General features: G+C 34.8%; 1 protein-coding gene across 1 annotated transcript; it reads left to right on the forward strand.

Moving 5' to 3' along the window:
• The first annotated feature begins 17919 nt into the window (after positions 1 to 17919).
• Positions 17920 to 20066, forward strand: LOC114181620 (sucrose transport protein SUC8-like). The gene is made up of 4 exons (XM_028068123.2): positions 17920 to 19142; positions 19289 to 19352; positions 19495 to 19538; positions 19675 to 20066. The coding sequence occupies exons 1-4, from the start codon at positions 17943 to 17945 to the stop codon at positions 19855 to 19857; spliced, it is 1491 nt and encodes a 496-aa protein (XP_027923924.2). The 5' UTR covers positions 17920 to 17942; the 3' UTR covers positions 19858 to 20066.
• Positions 20067 to 20932: the final 866 nt, after the last annotated feature.

Consider the following 20932-nt stretch of genomic DNA (forward strand, 5'->3'; position numbering starts at 1 on the left):
TTAAAAGGTAATTTCTGAGAAAGAATAGGGGTTTTGGAGGCTATTTTCTGAGAGGCTTTAGAAGGAGTGCTAAAATTGAGAGTGAATAGTGAGCTTTGGGGCATTTGAGAGCTGTTTGGGAGAGAAGCAAGGAGAGGGCATTGGTGTTCCAGGGAAGACTCCCAAATTCAAGTTTTAAGTAAGCAAATTTCAGGTTAGGGGAGCTGAACTCGAAATCCTGGGTTAATGGTATTGTTTTGCATAAGTGTGTTGCGTGTGTATCCAAATTTTCGTGCCTAAACTGATGGTAGTTGTACTAGAATGTTCTGATGGCATTTGATCAAACTTTTATGCAATTGTACGGAAATAATGAGGGTTTGGGTACTGTATTTGTGACTTATGCTTTAAACTTGGATTTTGGGGATTATTTTGGGTCTAAATTATGTGTACATGTTTCGTGCATTATTCTTGATTGCTTGGCATGAATTGGATTGTGGTTTGGTATGTGGTGCTAGTGTTTGTGTGCATGAAACAGTGCCAGAGTTTGCAATTCTCGCCCAAGCGAGCCAGACTCACCTAGGCGAGATTAGTAGGGACTCGAATAATGTTGTTGCTCGAGCATTTCGCTCAGGCGAAGAAATCTGGTTTTGGGCGATAGACCATCTTGCTTAGGCGAGTGGATCTCGCTCAGGCAAGAATTCGTGAGTGTCAGATGTTGTGCTAGGGGCCTCTCTCTCTCATCCAGGCGCGATGTTCAGTTGTTGGGCGATGGAGTATCTTGCTCAAGCGAGAGTATCTCGCTCAAGCGAGAGTCCCTCGCTTAAGCGAGAAATCGAGGGAGGTCTTGGTATTAAGTTTATCTCGTCGCCTAGACGAGAGATTTTGGTCTCTAGGCGAAAGGTGGTCTCGCCCAGGCGAGCAAGGCTCGCCCAAGCGAGAGTGCGAGGTTTGTTTTTGCGTGGTGCTCGCTTAGGCGAGGTAACCTAGCCTAAGCGAGATGAACTAGAGTACTTAGGCGAGAGCTGAAAGTTTAAGCAAAGGATGGATGGATGGTTTGTTTAAAGGCAATCAATTTTGCTGTATTGGATTGATTGGTGTTTGAATGGTGATGCGTGGTCTATAAGACTTCTAAAGATGGTGGGCTTGTTGGTGTTCCTTGGGTTGTGGCCCGAAACGTATCCTTGACTTGTGGCTTAAGATAAGGATTAAGCACGTGGCATTCTATGGGTTGTGGCCTGGAATGACTTCCCTGAGTTCTGGCTCGGGATAGCGAATGAACACGAGGAACTCTTGAGTTGTGGCTCGGGTTGGCGAATGTTGTCGGTGTGAGTGTGCTGGTTATGGCCAGTACGGATGGTTCTAGATAGATTGCCCTCCTCAGTAATTAGCTGACGAGTTTGGTAGTCTTAGGACGTTATGGACTATGTTTGTATTTGGGAACTCCACCTGGCGTTACGGTGTGTGATCCATAGCATGGTTTCCCGCACGTGCTCTATTGTTTGTGGCCGATAGGTGTGGCAGTAAGACGCCTTGAGATACTCATTAGAAGATGTAGAACACTACTAGCATGGTTGTGGCCATGTGGAAAGAAGGGAACGAGTTTCCTTGATGTGTATTGATATTACATGGTTGTGACCATGTGGAAGAAAGGGAACGAGTTTCCTTTATGTGCATTGATATTACATGGTTGTGGCCATGTGGAAGGAAGGGAACGAGTTTCCTTATGTGCATTGAAATTACATGGTTATGGCCATGTGAAAGAGAATGAGGAGGTTCCTTGGTGGTGAAGTGATATCATACATGGTTGTGGCCATGTGGGATAGTAGAAGGGATTTTTCTTTTGATGTGTTTTGTTATATTGTAAATGATTGATAGATGTATGTGTTGATTATATTAGCTCACCCTATCTGTTTGTGTTTGGTGATGATCGTGTACGCGGTACACGTGAGCAGATGATATGGATGCAGGTGGTGCTAGTGAGGCTTAGACTCAGAGCATGGGCTAGCTTGGGAGTTTTGTGTTTATATATTTTATGTTTCTTGAAATAAATTGAAATCCTTTATTATTCAAACTTTGGAGGTTTTACCATGGATTATAATTATGATTTTGAATTACACTGGTTATATCAAAAGATTTAAATTTCCCGTGTTTTTGGGAATTGATGAATAAATAAATGAAGCTGACATAATATTTAGTTTCTTATATTTTTAATATCCATAATATCTTAATGGGATGTTACACTGCAGGTGTTGTTAACTTAGGCTGGAGGACTTCAAAGGCCCACACGTGGAGAGATTTAATGATCTAGATGTATGCTCATGGAAGAGGGTTGGAAATGGGTTGCATCAAAAATAACCCAATTTAGACACATTTATTTAATAAAAGAAATAAAGAAAATAAAAGAATTAAAAGAAATGGGTCTAACCAATGGCCCAAGCTATGAGCCTTAATGGGTCACATCAAGTTTACTGAATTTTGAACTTGTATTAATTATTGGAACTTTATGGTTTTATTTAGACGTGTTTGGTTTTAATTTTCCCACGTTTTGGGAAAGACAATATAGTAAATGCAATGTCCTTTTTCTTTGATATTATTTTATTTTAAATTAGTAATATCCAGCTAGGATGTTACACAATTCACAACAACAACTCACTCCATTCAATTCAATTTCATATGTAATGCACAAGCCAAGGATAGAATTTGAATCACACCAAAAATCATGATTCAGTGCAGATGTTTAAGCTTAATGCAAGGGAATATGAATGCAGAAGTGACATCACAAAAATAGTATGACGAGGAACAAATGGAACTCTGAATTGCTACTAAAACTAGATAAAAACACATAAAAAATCATTTTGCAGCAACACTCTAGTCTAATGATAACATGGTCATTCACAACTTGTAAATATTAATGCAAAACGTAGAAGGCATGAGACTATGATAATGATTATGGGCCTAATTAGGGATGGCAATGGGTCGGGCACAGATAGTGCCTACCCGCAACCTGACCTGCCAAAAAAAATCCACTCGCTACCCGCCCGTTTACCCGTCGGGTATCCGCTTAAAAAATACCCGTGGATATTATTAAAGCCCGCGGGTACTCGTGGATACCCGATACGCGCAAATATTTAAAAATATATATTTTATAAATTTTTTAATACAAAATTATAAAAATAAAATATAAATTAAATTAAATTTGACATAATAAAATATATTGTTAATGTTAATTTTAATTAAATTTAACTTAATATAATATAAATTAAATTTTAATTTTAATTTTTTGTAGGTACCGGGTACCTGCGGGTACGGATAGTATGATACCCACACCTGACCTGTTTATAAGCGGGTATTAAAATACCCGCTACCCGTGGGCAATAAACACCCACAAGTACTAACTATCCGTCACGGATTTTATCCGCGGAGATCCGCGAGCACATGTATTTTTGCCATACCTAGGCCTATTGCATTTCACACGTGAAATGAGCACGTAAACATAACCAAAACCTGTTTCAACATAATACTACTGCACTAGGTAAAGATATGCATGAGAATTACACTGCCTACTACATGACAATTTCCAATAGTTATGCAATGCAATTTTTGCCCAGAACTACAAATCACATGAATTGAGGCCAAGCTGAACAAAAATTGAGATTCACATTGCCTCTACAAACCAAAACTCAATTATTTCATATGCAATGCAAATTTTCCTAATCACAACAGGAGAATATGGATGTTTAGATGCTCTGTCATGATCTAAAAGAAATGAAACTAAAATAAGTAATTGTACCAAGTGCAAGAATGTAAAAGTTCAATAAAATTATTGCTGGAAATTAAAAATTTAAACAAAAAGCTTAACTTAGGACAAACTCACAATATAGAAGCAAACAATATGCTTGACGTAATTTAACATAGTAGAATAAAGATAAAACTAAAATCAATTGTATTGAGTGTATAAGAATCCTTCTAGACGCAAGAAGACATCTCGATAATGTGTTCCCTCTTTAGGGTCACTTGGTTTCTAGGAGGAAACATTGAACTGTGCAGAATTATGAATTCATGATCACTAAACTGACTTAAGAACATGGAACTAAGTTGAAAACTGGAATGCAATAAATGAATTTAAATAGATTCAGAATTTAAAGCTGAAAAGCATAAATCGAGTGAGCCATAAACAAGCAAATTTCACAAGTTGGAAATCAGAACTGGAATGGAACCATTGTATTTCATTGCAAAATCAATAGTGTTACACGAGATCAAGAAAAATGTTGAGATTAAAATGGTGCAAGAAGATCACTTAGCAATCCCGACCACTTTGTACTCGTGAAAGACCAAGTAGAGTTACTCACACACTAGGGGAAACCCAATCTCTCTCGTAGGAACACTCAAGCAGGAACCCTAGCCTCCGACTATTTCTCTCTATCGCTAAATCCAAGGCTCCCTTTAAAGTAACTTAATTTTCTCTTAAAAAACCCCCTAAAAAAACTCAAAAATTGCGAAAAAAAAAAACCAAACCCGATTCCTCTTGCCCTGAATCCATAATTGCCATTTTTGAACCCTTTTTTATGCCCTTTATCAACTTGACTTTTTCCTTGTTCGTTCATCATGAATCAGCCATGCTCTAGCTACGCATCAGTCTTCTCATGCATTAGGTTTTGGTTCGTGATGTAGCATCATAGGCATTCTTCGCTACATCAAGTTCTACCCTGTGATGAAGTGATTTCGTGCCTCCCTTTGATCTGCAAGAATCTACCCTCCTTTAATGAAACACACGTTTTGATGAGGGGAAGGTTGGTCCAAGCAGTTATATTGTGATAGATCATTCGAATATGTCTCAATTGTATCCCCTCTTTTCTCATTCTATTGTGTTGTGCATTTTTACAACAAAAATGACTTTAGGAAACAATGAAAAATTGTGGCCTAAAGCTAAAAAATCGTTGCTTAAACTTTAAGCAACGAATTGACAACGAATTTACAATCATTGCATAGGTGGTCGTGGTCTATACTATAGGCTAAAACAATTTTCGTTTAGGCCACAAAATTGTATAACCATTATCTATTTTGCAACAGTGAAAAAAACATTGCCTAAGATTTGATAATAGGCAACACTTTTATGGTCTCCCTAACACAACAATTATTTTTGTGTTGCTTATTCTTGTAAACAAGGATTATAAATAGGCCACACTTTTTCAAATGTGAAAATATTGAAATGCAATCTTTAAAATTAATTTTACAATGTTATTTTTAATTTTGTTTATATATTTAGGCGATCATATTTTAAATGACAATTTTGTTTTAAAGATATTAATTAGAAAATATTCTATTAAAATAGTATAAATAAAATTAAAACTATTAATCAATATGTCAACTAAAAGGTACACTTTTTTTTTCTTTCTAATCCTAATACAGATGCATCTTTCAATTCCACATCACGCAAGTGGACAATGCAGCTCTACGTGCATGGCCTCACTATCTTCAACAATCCTCTTAACATCAATTGAAGCACCAAGCAAGCCACGTCTTGTGATTGACATTTAATTGTTGTATTCAAAGATTTTCACTTTAGTTGAGCAAGATATAAAGAAGACAGTGGTTGGCTAGTTCTAATTCCACTTTAGTTATTTCTTGGTGAGGAGAGGAATATATGTTTTTTGAAAGGATAAACTATCACATCTAGAGGGAGTAGTCACAAATAAAGAAATTAGCAATAGCAAGAAATTGATCAACATGTAAATTTTAAATTTTCAAACATTAATTATAAATATAAATCAATGGATATGTAGAATAAAAAATATACATGACTCATAAATATGTTATAATTAATAAACTTATTAGCATTCATGGTACGTGTACAATAATTTATCAGTGGAAGAAGTATAAACAAAAAACTTGATATTTGTTAAATCAACATAGAATTTAAGCAGATGTTAATAGACAAGAAACCCACCACACAATTATAAAAGGTTCTTTACCAATGAGTAATCATCACAAAAAAGGGATAACATGATACTCACCTACTAAGTGCTTCTTATTCCCTTGTAGAAAATCATTGTTAGCAACATTCACTAATGAAATGTTTAGGTCCTTCCTAATCTGTATAACTTGGTTGCAATTCTCAACTTTTAAGAACGACATCTTAATAGGAGGCTCTATGTCTAGTTTCCAATGGACAAATCGTGGTGAAACCTTGTCAAGAAATTCTAATAGAACCCATCTGCATAAAAGGAAATATGGACAATTGCAATCAATAAAGGTTAAAGAAAATATTAAAAGATAACATAAGTTGGAAACATAAGTGATAAGAGAATAGAAGAGTGGCTAAACTTTAGAGAGTGGTTACCACCTCATGTTTATATGAAAAGTAAAAGAGAGTAATTAGGTAAGGTTTATCCATGTAAAATGTTATTATTCAAATCCTGACCATAATAAAATATGTATCATTGTAGAGGCACAAATTCAAGTCTGGTGTCATGCAAATTCAATTGTTGGCTCAAGTTTAAAGCATGCTAAAACAAATTAAAATATGCCATTGACATTATATTGGAAGTCAAACTTTGCAGAAAGTAACAAAAATCACTACTAGAATTTTCAAAATTTCATTCAAATTTTCTACTTTCATGTCAATATTGGGCTTAACTCTTTCTTCACCAATATTAAAATAAAAATTTATATCTGAATGGTATTGAAACCAAATATGCTTCCCTAGATTACTGAACCATAACAATTATCAAGGCTATATTCTAACAATTAGAGATTCAATAGTTTTTTAGCTTCATATGGTGTTCTACTCTTATTCTCAGGGTTACCTCATTCTTAATCAATTCATTTCTTACCAAAACAGGAAATTATAGTGTTATAGGAGTACAAACTTGTATAAATGATCCTAGACTATGTCCTTGTGAAAAGCATAAATAAAAATTACTAAAAGAAAAATCACTCTCACATGATAAAGGCCATGCAACTAGAGGGGGAAAACTCTATATCTAATCAATTGGGGAAAAGGAGGAGTGTATCCACATTACACCTAGTGATTAGCCTAAGCAATAAATATATATATACATATATATATATATGTATACATATATATGTATATATGTATATATGTATATATATATACATATATACATATATACATATATACATATATACATATATACATATATATATATATATATATGTGTGTGTGTCAATGGAACTCTTACCATAAAATGCGTCTAGAAGTTTATCAATGAGACATGGTTTCCAACCCCTTGAGGGTTTTTTGGGAACCATTATATACAATCATCAACATTTTTCTCTATTAAATTTCCAAACTCATGGTCAATTATTATAACCTTATTTTCATTGGCAACAACTTCCAAAGTTGGGTTAGTTCCACAATAATATAGCGTCCCTATAATCAATCAATTAGTCTAGAATATTAATAAAGACAAATTTAACTCAACAATTTTATATCATAAAACTACAAAAGCACACTTACAACACTTGAAGCATGATAGCTAGGCTTTGTAGACTAAAAAAAGAAAGCTTGAAGCCTCTCAATCATAGAAATAATTTGTGAATCCTTAATATTTCATAGCAAAATCAGTTATTCAATATATTTACTTCTGTAAAAGTAAAAATAGAGCTCAGTAAGAATCAAATTAACCAATTAATCGCACATCGAAAGTGGCACACAACATTCTATAAATTTTAATTATTTAAAAATTTACTATCCTAGGAATTCCTTTCTCTGTATCCAATACGTAATGAATACCAAAATCATTAGATGAGATTAGAGTGCTTCAAACATCAAATCCCCTTCTTATAGAGCCAAAGCACTTCGAACATTGATATACATAACTAAATTTTCTGAAAAGGGATTCTAAATTATCAAATAAAGGATAATGTGTATACTAGTAAACTAAAAAAAATTGAATATAAGTTTAAAGTAAAATAATATAAATAACGAACTTACATAGATAAAGCAAAGCAATTTACCTCTTCCTTTGCTTGGCAGTACCACAACTCTAATTCATCTAATCTAACTTTCATATATTCCCCATTGCTAACTAGGCATTGCTTAGAAACAACAATAAAGGATATTGTGTATCCTAGTAAACTAGAACAAAAAATTGAACTACTTTGTTACAACATATTAAATGAGAAAGAAAACAAGAGCATTGAGTAAAATTTTAAGCCCCTCTTTTATTTCCTTGTTTTGTTAATTTCAATCATATTTCTTTGATGTCTCTCCAAGTAACCAAACAAACAAATGAAAAGAACTAAGAGTTGCGATTCACATGGAATAGATTACCATCTAGTAGAAAACCCTATTGAAATCAAAGAAAATTAAACCAAAGGTACAAACCGATCTAAAACCAAATAAAATCAAAGAAAAAGTGAAAACCTAAACTGAATGAAAGCAAAATAAGAACAACAAAATAAGAGTGAACATGAACGAGAGAGAGCGAGAGCGATTGAGATCCAAATGCTAGTTGAGAACCCTACCGATAATGATATGGCAAGAGTGAGGGAAAACGAGAGAACCATATATCGAAAGAGTGAAAGCAAGAGAAACAGTTCATCACATTACAAGATGTTGCACTATGTCATTTCTTCTTGTTCAACGTGAAACATTAAAACACTACATATCAAAGCTTTTATAGAAGCAACAGAAGATGGACGAAGAAACAAAGAATAAACTAAAGAAAGAAAGTAATAATATGCTAAATAAAATTCACATAGTCTCATAGGGAAGTAAATAATTTAAACAAACAATAACATTGAAGAAAACAAGGTGTAGATGAGTGCAAGTAAAAACAATCAAAATTACGTTTGTACGAAGGTTCAAGTTGTACTTCTAAAGTAGTGAATTGAAGTAGGAAAAGGCCACGCCAACCCCGATGAAGCCTCTAGCGGTGAGTAATGATGTTAGCAACGACCTTTCACGGTGACAAGGCGCCTAATCGTGGGTCCTGGTGTTAGCGTCGCTTGTTCTCACGCGAAGAACGACAATGAGGTGGGAGACGTGATGACTTCAGTGACGGCCTTTGTGATGAATCACTCTGACGACAGTAACTCCAATCAAGTCAGACCCAAGGTTTGTTGTTCACCATCGACATTAAAACCCTGGATTGCCACAACCGTCCATCAAAGGGGTTATGACCATTTAGTCATGATGGAGGATTGAATTTGTGAAGAAAGGATGATACAAGTCATAGTTGGGCTTTCTGTGCTCTATTTGGGTGAATGCAAAGAAGGGCGAACTTGATTGTGGAGGAGAAAAAGAACAACGTGTCTCCTCTATCTTGATTTGGCGGAAGAGAAAGAGTAAAAGAAGAGAAAGAGTAAAATAGAATTTCTATAAAAATAGAGGATGTGTATGTTATTTTCATGTTGATCTTATAGATCATTTTAGATAGAGAAACTCTAGAGAGAGCTTAGGTTTCTATTAGAACATCTTTAGTAAGATATTGAAGGAGGAAAGGTACTCCATGTACTTGCTACGAACATCATTATGAGCATCTAACTTCTTCCTAGTTTAGATTGGATGTAACTTCTAAGTTCTCTGGTTTTATATATGTTATATTCTGTTTTTATGAATTGGTTATTTGATTTGTTCTTATTGCTTTTGTGACTTGGTCAATCATCATACCTCATCAGCACTAGATGTAGTGGAAACTAGTTTAGTGTTTTGATCTAATCAAATATCCTATATCTTGGCAAGTACCAGGGATGGGCTTGTGACTTTAGTTGGTTTAAAGAGTTTTGTTCTTAATGTAAGAGTTCCTCCACATGGGTGGGAATCACCCTGCGTCTCACACCCTTAGGTTCTAATGCTATAGGAATGGGGTTACAATTACAATTAAGAGTACTTCCAGAAAAACTAAAATAAAGAACATAACCCATAGAGAATCAACGATAGTGGAAATAAGTGAAAGAAGCCAAGTTCAATCCCAACACCTTAAATCAACATCACTTATGTTAACTTTTATTCAAATATATTTTCAAACTATCAAAACTAATCTTTGCCACTGTTTTATTGCAAAACTTAAAGTAGATTATAAATTATTGTTTCATCAAACCAAATCCTTATGGATATGACCTTGTTGTGCTATAATCGAACCAGTACACTTGCTAGATAAGTTGCACCCTTAACCAGGGGACTCAATAGAAGGCAACATGGAATTTCCTAGATAAAAAACCTAACATGACCTTTGTAGTACCTATAAAGGGTTTTGAAGATTTCATTTTTATTTTTGTTGAAAATTTTGTGGTTGTGATGTTCATTAGAAAGAATAACGAAAACTTGTAGTAGCAAAGAAACATTAAAGGGTTTGTTGTTATTGTTGATGATATTTTAAGAGGGTTGAATGAGGAAGAGGAGATTGTTAGTGGTGGGATTGATGTTGCTAGTGGTGGGATCTCAATTCTTAATTCTTTAAGTGCGACTTATATATATGTATTATTCACTTTCATTCATTTGATTTTAATTCATTTCAAACTATATTAATTAATTGGGTTAAAAATGTTTTTGGTTCCTAAACTTTTAATGAAAATTGGAATTAGTCATTCTTTGAAACTTTGGAACAATTTAGTGTCCCATCTTTAGAAATGCATGAATTTAGTCCTTTTAACCAAATTTTGTTAAGTTTATTTAATGTTTCAAACACATTTCTCAACTAACGTTGAAATGAAAATATTTCAAACGGTGTAAACAACTCAAATGCTATTATGAAACGCGTTTTAAAAGTAAAATAAACTTAACAAAATTTGGTTAAAAGGACTAAATTCACGCATTTCTAAAGTTAGGGGACTAAATTAGACCAAAGTTTTGAAGATGGAGACTAATTCTAATTTTCTCTGAAAGTTAAGAGACCAAAAATATATTTAACCCTAATTAATTTAACCTACAATAAAATTAGAGTCTATTAACTTGATAATCATGTACTAGTAGACTAGTCATTAGACAACCATTTATGGAGGTAGGAGAAAGTCCTTTATACTTACCATGACATGTAAAATATAATGATAATAAATACCTTTAATATCAGTTAAATTATTGTTTAAGTAATGAATCTTTTATATTTACAAAATCATCACTAAAATAGTTTTTTAAATTGAATTTGACATAATAATTTTGTAACTAATGACGTCTCTTCGTAGTGACCTTTGAGGGAGGAATTAAAGCATGTGCTCTTGTTTAAATATGACACATTGAGAAGTTTATAGAGAATAACTAAGGGGATAACCTAGTTACAAATTTCTCTAGGTCTAACATGAATGTTGGAGCAATTGTGGTGACTAGTATTGAATGACAACTTAAATTATCCATTTGTATGCTATGATTGGTGTTTTTAGAAAATGATGAAGGATTGACCCCAACCAAGGATGGAGGCACATGCTTAAGAAGACTAAGCATGTTTAGAAAGGAAGTTCACTAATCCTTCATCCATTTCATTTGTGTTTGTTATTTTTGATTCCCTAAGTTGACTTAGTTGAATCAACTTTAGTTGACTTGTTGACCTTTGACTAGGTTTGACTTGTTGACTATAGTTAACTTGACTTAAGCCAACATGCTAATCTATGTTTATTTGCTTTGTAGGTTAATTAGGAGTACGAAAGCAATGCTAGGTGGCGCATGGTGATTGGGGAGCATAAATGATGTGGATGAGAGAGTAAAGGAAAGGCATAAAGCATAAAGTAAAAGGCATAAAACAAGTGTACCTATGTACCTTTGGTCTCCTTTGTTTTTAGCATACTTTGGCCACTTTTTGGAGACATAGGAGACTCATTCTTTGTCTCCTTTTGTGCTAGAACGAAATTAGCCTTGCACACACCATAGTTGACTCTTTTGTCTCTCATTTTTGTAACCTTATTTGACATAGTTTCTAGAAGCTAGGGTTAGGGTTTTGTAGAGACATCCTTAGGTATCTTTTATTTGCTTAGAGGCCCCTAAACTCTTCTATATAAGGGGTGCTCCTATACATGTAAAAGGGTTGAAGATTTTGAAGTAAAAACACTCTTGTGTCTCAACCATTTGTGAGAGTTTCCTCCTTAGGGAGTGAATACTTTTAAGCCTTATCTTGCATAGCAAGTGGCGGCACACATCCACTCATCTTCAAGGTTGCCATGGCTTCTAGCCTAGCGTTGTAGTGGCGTGCTCCTCACATTTTTACCATTTCTTTCCTTTCCATTTTATGTTTTCTTCTTCCTTTAATTGTTCTTGGTTTTCTATGGTTTATGTGCCTTCCATTTCCTTTTTGTTTTGAATCAACCCATCATCTTCTTCTCTTGAGCTTTGTGAAAGGAACCTTCACATCTAGATAGCATGCTATCTTAATGTCCAGTGGGGATTTCACTTAGCTTTCTTAATCAACGCACACCATATTCAATAATCTTAAAAGGAAACAAGATAATCCTTCATCGTACTTGGAAAATTAGTTTTAATTTGTATCAAATTAGGACTATTTGTTATCTTTCTGTAAACTAATACTTTTTTGTGTATCCAGGTTACTTATAGTGTTCCATTTGCTCTAGCCTCTATCTACTCTAGTAGCTCATGAGCAAGACAAGGTAAATATTACAAAGTTACCATTATTTTAAGTTAAGCTTTAATTTTATTTATTTATTTTAAAGTGAATCAAAAGAAGGGGTGAGTAAATGTTTAAGGCTAAATAAAAATGTGTAACCTTTTTGTTTGCTTCAAAACTTTCAGGATTGTCTTTGGGTCTTCTAAATATTGCAATTGTGATTCCTCAGGTTACAATACATTACTTCATACATTGTCATCTAATTACATTTTGTCATAATTATTTCAAGAATTATAGAATAGAACATATAAAACTTCCTTGGACCAATGAATTCTAATAAAGAGTTGTATATTTAATTTACACAGATGATTGTTGCAGCAATCAGTGGACCATGGGATGCATTGTTTGGTGGTGGCAACTTGCCGGCATTCGTGGTTTTGAACAAGTTTTTAAAAGTGTTTGTTTCACTCCTTTGGTGGATTTTGAGTGCTAGCCTTGCCTTGTTACTTTGGGAGTGTGATCTAAACACTTGGGTTGCATTTTGGGTTGGTTTTGGTCTCGATTTTTTTGTCTAACCCCTAATCCTTTTATTTTGTCTCGGATTTGAGTGTTTTTGTTGTAGGAATCATGATAAGTTCATCAAATGCACCTACACCAAACAAAAATAATACATTGATGAGATTGCTTCGGGATTTGGAGTTGTCTAGGAAGGAGGCCTTTGAACAATTGAGAAAAGACAAGAAGCAAATTGACCTAAGAATCCAAGAGCACATTCAAAGGCTTGAAGATAAGGAGCAAGAAAGAGAGGCTAGGAAGAAAGGGCATTCTAGGTGTAACCCATCACAAGAGAAGCATACTCCAAAGATTCCTAAGTTCAAAGGAGAAAATGACCCAAACATCTACATTGAGTGGGAACAAAAATTTGACCAAATTTTTACCATTCATGTAGTTAGTGATCAAAAGCAAGTAGAATTGGTAGTCTTAGAGTTTGAGGGTTATGCCATGACTTGGTGGCATCAATTATGTATGGACAATATTAACCAAGAGTCATTCGCGACTTCTTGGAGGGACCTTAAAAATTAGATGCGCGCTAGATTTGTTCCTTCCTACTATAGGAGGGAGACTCTTTTGAAGCTCCAAAGGCTTCAACAAGGGTCCATGTGTTTGGATGAATATTACAAGTTGATGGAGTCCATGCTTCTAAAAGTAGGACTCCAATTTGAAAATGAAGAGGAAAAGGTAGCTAGATTTGTGAGTGGGTTAAGGAGGGACATACAAGATTTAGTAGAGTTATATGAGTATTCCTCTTTTGACAAAGTTTTACATTTGGCCACCAAAGTTGAAACTCAATTGCAAAAGAAAAAAGAGGCCAAGAGGAGTGGTTCATACAATGACTACTATTCTAGTACTTGGAAAGATAAAGAAAGAAAACATGATAAATCACCACTCAAGAGTTCCCAAGACCCACCTCCTAGGACTAATTCCTCTAGGCCTTTTAATGAAACTCCTAATTCTTCTCAAGGTACAAGGACAAGTTCTATAAAATGTTTTAAGTGTTTGGGATATGGGCACATAGCTTCAAATTGTTCTACCAAAAGAACCATGGCCTTAAACCTTAAAAGAGAAGTAGAGAATGAACATTCTTCTCCCCCTTCCCTAAAAAGTACTTCTTCCCACACTTCTTCTTCAAGTGAAAGGATTAAACCCCTTGAAGGTGGATTGTTAATGATAAGGCACCAACTAAGACAAGTTTCCAAGGAACTTGACCCTTCTCAAAGACAAAACCTTTTTCATTCAAGGTGCCATATCAATGACAAACTATGTCCACTCATCATAGATAATGGAAGTTGTGTAAATGTGGCTAGCACAAGGGTTGTGGACAAGCTTGGCTTGAAAACTATCCCTCATGCCAAGCCCTACAAGCTATCATGGCTTAAGAAAGAAGACATTAAAGTAACTCAACAAGTCCTCATTAACTTTTCAATTGGAAATTTTAAAGATGAGGTGTTATGTGATGTTGTGCCTATGGAAGCAACTCATATTTTGCTAGGTATACCATGGCAATTTGATAGAAAAGTCTTTTATGATGGTCATGCTAACACCTATGCTTTCTCCTTCCAAGGCAAGAAGTTCACACTCCTACCTCTCTCACCCAATCAAGCAAATGAGGACCAAAATAAAGTGAAAGATAAGAGAAAAGATGAAAAAGAAAAAGAGCAAGTTACCTCCAAAGTGTTACTTGCCTCTAAAAAAAGATTTCCAAAGCAAGATGGACATCACCATTCTTCCTTCTCTTGCAAGGCTCAAAAGGAAGACCCAATGCGCAAGCATGAGAGGAAGAGTGGTCTAGAAAAGAGGGATGCCTTAACCAAAGCTAGGGGTAGTACCCTTAGAAAGGATGGAACAAGAGCTCATAAAAGGGAGGCGCAAAACCTCCCCCAAATCAAGTCAAGCTCCATCTACAAAGGCTTAAAGAATTTGTGGTCAAATTTTCTCCAAGAAGGGGAGGATGATGAAGGATTGACCCCAACCAAGGATGGAGGCACATGCTTAAGAAGACTAAGCATGTTTAGAAAGGAAGTTCACTAATCCTTCATCCATTTCATTTGTGTTTGTTATTTTTGATTCCCTAAGTTGACTTAGTTGAATCAACTTTAGTTGACTTGTTGACCTTTGACTAGGTTTGACTTGTTGACTATAGTTGACTTGACTTAAGCCAACATGCTAATCTATGTTTATTTGCTTTGTAGGTTAATTAGGAGTAAGAAAGCAATGTTAGGTGGCGCATGGTGATTGGGGAGCATAAATGATGTGGATGAGAGAGTAAAGGAAAGGCATAAAGCATAAAGTAAAAGGCATAAAACAAGTGTACCTATGTACCTTTGGTCTCCTTTATTTTTAGCATACTTTGGCCACTTTTTGGAGACATATGAGAACATTCTTTGTCTCCTTTTGTGCTAGAACGAAATTAGCCTTGCACACACCATAGTTGACTCTTTTGTCTCTCATTTTTGTAACCTTATTTGACCTAGTTTCTAGAAGCTAGGGTTAGGGTTTTGTAGAGACATCCTTAGGTATCTTTTATTTGCTTAGAGGCCCCTAAACTCTTCTATATAAGGGGTGCTCCTATACATGTAAAAGGGTTGAAGATTTTGAAGTAAAAACACTCTTGTGTCTCAACCATTTGTGAGAGTTTCCTCCTTAGGGAGTGAATACTTTTAAGCCTTATCTTGCATAGCAAGTGGCGGCACACATCCACTCATCTTCAAGGTTGCCATGGCTTCTAGCCTAGCGTTGTAGTGGCGTGCTCCTCACATTTTTACCATTTCTTTCCTTTCCATTTTATGTTTTCTTCTTCCTTTAATTGTTCTTGGTTTTCTATGGTTTATGTGCCTTCCATTTCCTTTTTGTTTTGAATCAACCCATCATCTTCTTCTCTTGAGCTTTGTGAAAGGAACCTTCACATCTAGATAGCATGCTATCTTAATGTCCAGTGGGGATTTCACTTAGCTTTCTTAATCAGCTCACACCATATTCAATAATCTTAAAAGGAAACAAGATAATCCTTCATCGTACTTGGTATTGGGTGGCAATGCTTATACCATTGAATAATGATACATGTACGCTTCATATTTTGTATTCTACACTAACTCAACACCAATAAAACTATTTTTTATTATAAATAATAAAATAATTTAAGATAAACTGAATAAAAAGGTAAAAGTTTTAAGTTTTTATTATATGTTGAATAGGTGTAGATATGTTGAAATGTGTACATATATACAATTTTTTTATGTGATTTGTGATGTCATATTCTTTAGTTTGGTACTATTTTTAATTTTTAGAGAGATATTGATGCACTAAGGAATGGTCCCTTTGAATAAATAACAGTAATATAAAAAAAATAAAAAGAGAAACTTGTGGTGATTAGTAATGGATGACAACTTACATTATCCATTTGCATACTACATTTTTTGTTGTTAGTGCTTTAAGAAAAACTTTGTAGTAATGAGTGGAAGTTCAATAATGATATATGTACACCTAATATTTTTTTCCACACTTATTGAACACAAGTGAAACTATAGTTTTATTTGAAAAATAGTATAGTTTAAGAAAAAATAGTAAGTGTTCCTGCAGAAGAACAAACAAGAGGTTAGGCACAAGCGTCACCTTACCATGTAGTTCGCTATCTCTTCAGTTGGCCTCTTCCCGGTCGATACATGTCAACTTGAACCCAGGAGGGGTTACCTGCAGAAGAATCTCCGAAGCTCAAGTAAGTCAAAGCTCTTAGAGAGTCAAATCAGTGATTAATGAATGCGTACCTTTAAATGATGGGGTCCACATGTATTTATAGAACATTAATGACGTTTGACTATTTCATGGGCTGGGTCTTGACCTGGGCTCTAATTTGGGCCATGAGTGGGCCTGGGCCCCAACCCAGGCCCTTGAGACCTATTAAATGCGGGGGGCTTCGATTTTCGCTTAAGTTTATTGGAGTAGTCGGCCTGGGCTTTAACCTTACCAGATGTGCTTGAGTAGTCGGTCTCGACCGACTACTTGCCTAGATGGCTTATGTTGGTGATGTGAAGTGCTAACTCGGCGGTCTCGATATGCACACTGTTTACTTGGTCGAGTTTGGCTAGGTACAGTACAGTAAGCTTTTATTATGTGTTGAATAAGTGCGCACATGTTGAAATGTGTACGTATACAATTTTCCTATGTGATTTGTGATCTCAAATTCTTTATTTTTTGTAGTATTTTTAATTCTTAAAGAGATATCGATGCACCAAGAAATGGTTTCTTTGACTAGATAATAATAATAAATTAAATGATAATCTTAATGTATATTGTTATATTATTAAAATAAAACTTTTCAGGTGAATTTTTATTTGATAAATAAGGTGAATTATTTTTTATTTTGTTTTATAATAATATATAAAATGAGATAAACTCAATTGTAGCAATATAATAAATATTGTAAGATGTGTTATTGGTATTATAAGACTAGAGTCTATAAGTTTCTTTTCTTTTCAAAGTGTTATGAATTATGCATTTATATTATATCTTGGTTGTCATTGAAGATTACTATAAGAATCATGGACAACAATATGTTTCAACTACAAATTAATATAAAATAAATAGAATATTTACATACAATCATCAATATATTGTGATCCTGAACATAAATGTTGTCCTTTCTACCCTTCCAAAAAGAAAAATAGGAAAAGAGACTTGTTCAAGATTAGAAAGACCTAAACCTAAGCTTTAGGTAATTTTTATTGGTTGCAAGCGTAAGAAGAAAAGTAAAACTTTAATCTTGGTTGTTCTAATTGTTTTCGTACTTCTAAAATTAAAAGTGGCAAGAACTATTTAAGTGATACTAATGTTCGTTGAACAAAAGTTACACTGTATTATAAAGTAATAAAATACTTTAATAAAGTTGTAATAATGGAGGAGCAACTAAAACAACAACCGAGTCCCCTTCGAAAAATGGTGGCAGTGTCATCCATCGCCGCCGGTATCCAATTTGGATGGGCTCTACAACTATCCCTTCTCACACCATATGTTCAAACCCTAGGAGTTCCACACGTTTGGGCCTCCTTCATTTGGCTTTGTGGCCCTATCTCTGGCCTCGTAGTTCAACCCATTGTAGGTTACAGCAGTGACCGCTGCCAATCTCCCTTCGGTCGTCGTCGTCCATTTATCCTTGCCGGCGCAATAGCTGTTGCAGTCTCCATTTTCCTTATTGGTTATGCTTCTGATATAGGACACATGGCTGGCGATGACATCACAAAGAGAACTCGTCCACGAGCCGTTGCCATCTTTGTCACCGGCTTTTGGATCTTAGATGTTGCCAACAACATGCTCCAGGGACCATGTCGTGCCTTCCTAGGTGACTTAGCTGCCGGTGATTCGAGAAAAACGAGAACAGCTAATGCATTCTTCTCATTTTTCATGGCTGTCGGCAATGTCCTGGGCTATGCCGCAGGATCCTATAACGATCTCCACAAGATCTTCCCTTTCACTGAAACCGTGGCATGCAACATCTTTTGTGCAAACCTAAAAAGTTGCTTCTTTTTCTCTATCATTCTTCTTCTTGGTTTGTGTATTATCGTTCTCAGTTGCGTGGACGACCCTCAGTTCACACCGACACGTAAGGAGTTGAAAGAAGATGAGGCAAGGAAGACACAATCTTCGTGCTTCTCTGGGGAGTGTTGTGCTGCATTCAAGGGACTAGAGAAGCCAATGTGGATGTTGATGTTGGTGACTGCTATTAACTGGATTGCGTGGTTCCCTTATGTGTTGTTCGACACTGACTGGATGGGTCGTGAGGTGTATGGTGGTGACGTTGGGCAGAAGGCGTATGATGCTGGTGTGCAAGCTGGTTCTTTGGGCCTCATGTTGAATTCAGTGGTGTTGGCTGTGGTGTCCTTGGGTGTAGAACCCTTGGGTCGCTTGGTTGGTGGAACGAAATGGTTGTGGGCAATCGTAAATGTTATTCTCGCAGTTTGCATGGCAATGACCGTGCTCATCACAAAAATCGCTGAGCGACAACGTGCCAATAACCCTGCTCTCATTGGAAACCCCTCCATGGATGTGAAAATTGGATCCTTAGCATTCTTCTGCGTCCTTGGTATTCCTCTTGCGGTAAGCTTTCTATCTTTTCTCACCATTCACTTGTTCGGAAACAAGTTTAAAGGATTTTTGGAACACTTGGAAAATTAGTTTTAATTTGTATCAAATTAGGACTATTTTTTATCTTTCTGTAAACTAATACTTTTTTGTGTATCCAGGTTACTTATAGTGTTCCATTTGCTCTAGCCTCTATCTACTCTAGTAGCTCAGGAGCAGGACAAGGTAAATATTACAAAGTTACCATTATTTTAAGTTAAGCTTTAATTTTATTTATTTATTTTAAGGTGAATCAAAAGAAGGGGTGAGTAAATGTTTAAGGCTAAATAAAAATGTGTAACCTTTTTGTTTGCTTCAAAACTTTCAGGATTGTCTTTGGGTCTTCTAAATATTGCAATTGTGATTCCTCAGGTTACAATACATTACTTCATACATTGTCATCTAATTACATTTTGTCATAATTATTTCAAGAATTATAGAATAGAACATATAAAACTTCCTTGGACCAATGAATTCTAATAAAGAGTTGTATATTTAATTTACACAGATGATTGTTGCAGCAATCAGTGGACCATGGGATGCATTGTTTGGTGGTGGCAACTTGCCAGCATTCGTGTTGGGTGCCGTAGCAGCCGCCATAAGTGCCATATTGGCAGTTGTTCTACTTCCAAACACCAAGAAAGAAGATGAAGCCAACATTTCCAACCTCAAAATGGCTAGTTTTCATTAACAGCTAGATCTTAGTATGCTATGCATACATAGACATTAGAAGAAAGAGGAAGAGTTTTTGGATTAAGGAATGGTGTGCGTGCTCAAGAAATTAGTTATTAGATCCTTGAAAAGTTTTCATTGCTATCGTAGCTTATACAAGATATCCATGTTCTTTATGTACTTGGGTATGAGATTTACACAATTTTTTGTCGGGAAAACATCTTCAAATTCAACCAATAAAATAGAATTTTATTATTGTTCTCAACGAGGATTTTAGTTTTTGTGTGTTCAAATTAATTTTTGTTTAATCAAATCAACTGGGTGAGCGTTCTTTGTAATAGGACAAGCAAACAAAATATAAACAACTTTAAACTTTCTAAAAACAATTTAAAAATAAAGAAGAACTAAATACTCAAATCCGAAATTTATCCAAAATTTAAACTTTGAATTAAAAGTAAAATTAATGTACACTACAACTATACTATATCACTTACAAAGACTAAAACTCACTAATCTAAAACTTAAACTATAAATTGGTATAAAAACACTTTATTAACACAAATTATGAAAAACTAACACTTTAACTCTCAAATCCAAAACTAATCTAAAAATACAAAATTAGACATAAAACACTACTAAACAAGTGGATACCACCACTTTGAATGGTGAAACAAGTATTGAACAATACATTGAACACTACTCACCATTCAAAGTATTGAACAATACATTAAACATGGTGAAAATTGTTTGTTTTCAATGTATTAAACGATACATTAAACACTAAGAAACAATGTATTGAAGAATACATTGAACATGGGTGAAAAATTTTACGCCCAATTGCATAATTGTAAGCACAAAATTATTAGAGAAAATTAAATTATTCTATAAAAATTTAACAAAAATATGATTGTAAAAAATTTTATAAGTAGTCAACATACCTTATTTACAAATATCATGTATAATTATATAATAAATGTTCAAACTCATTATAAGTATTGAAATGTATAGTTTAGCCAAGAAGGGGGGTAGGGTGTTGAATTGACTTTATAAAACTTTGTTTACTTTTTAAAAACTTATAACCCTTTTTTGTTGAA

This window comes from Vigna unguiculata, chromosome 4 (genome assembly GCF_037176805.1).
Source record: "Vigna unguiculata cultivar grain cowpea cultivar isolate G323 ecotype 2 chromosome 4, ASM3717680v1, whole genome shotgun sequence".
NCBI classification, from domain to species: Eukaryota; Viridiplantae; Streptophyta; class Magnoliopsida; order Fabales; family Fabaceae; genus Vigna; species Vigna unguiculata.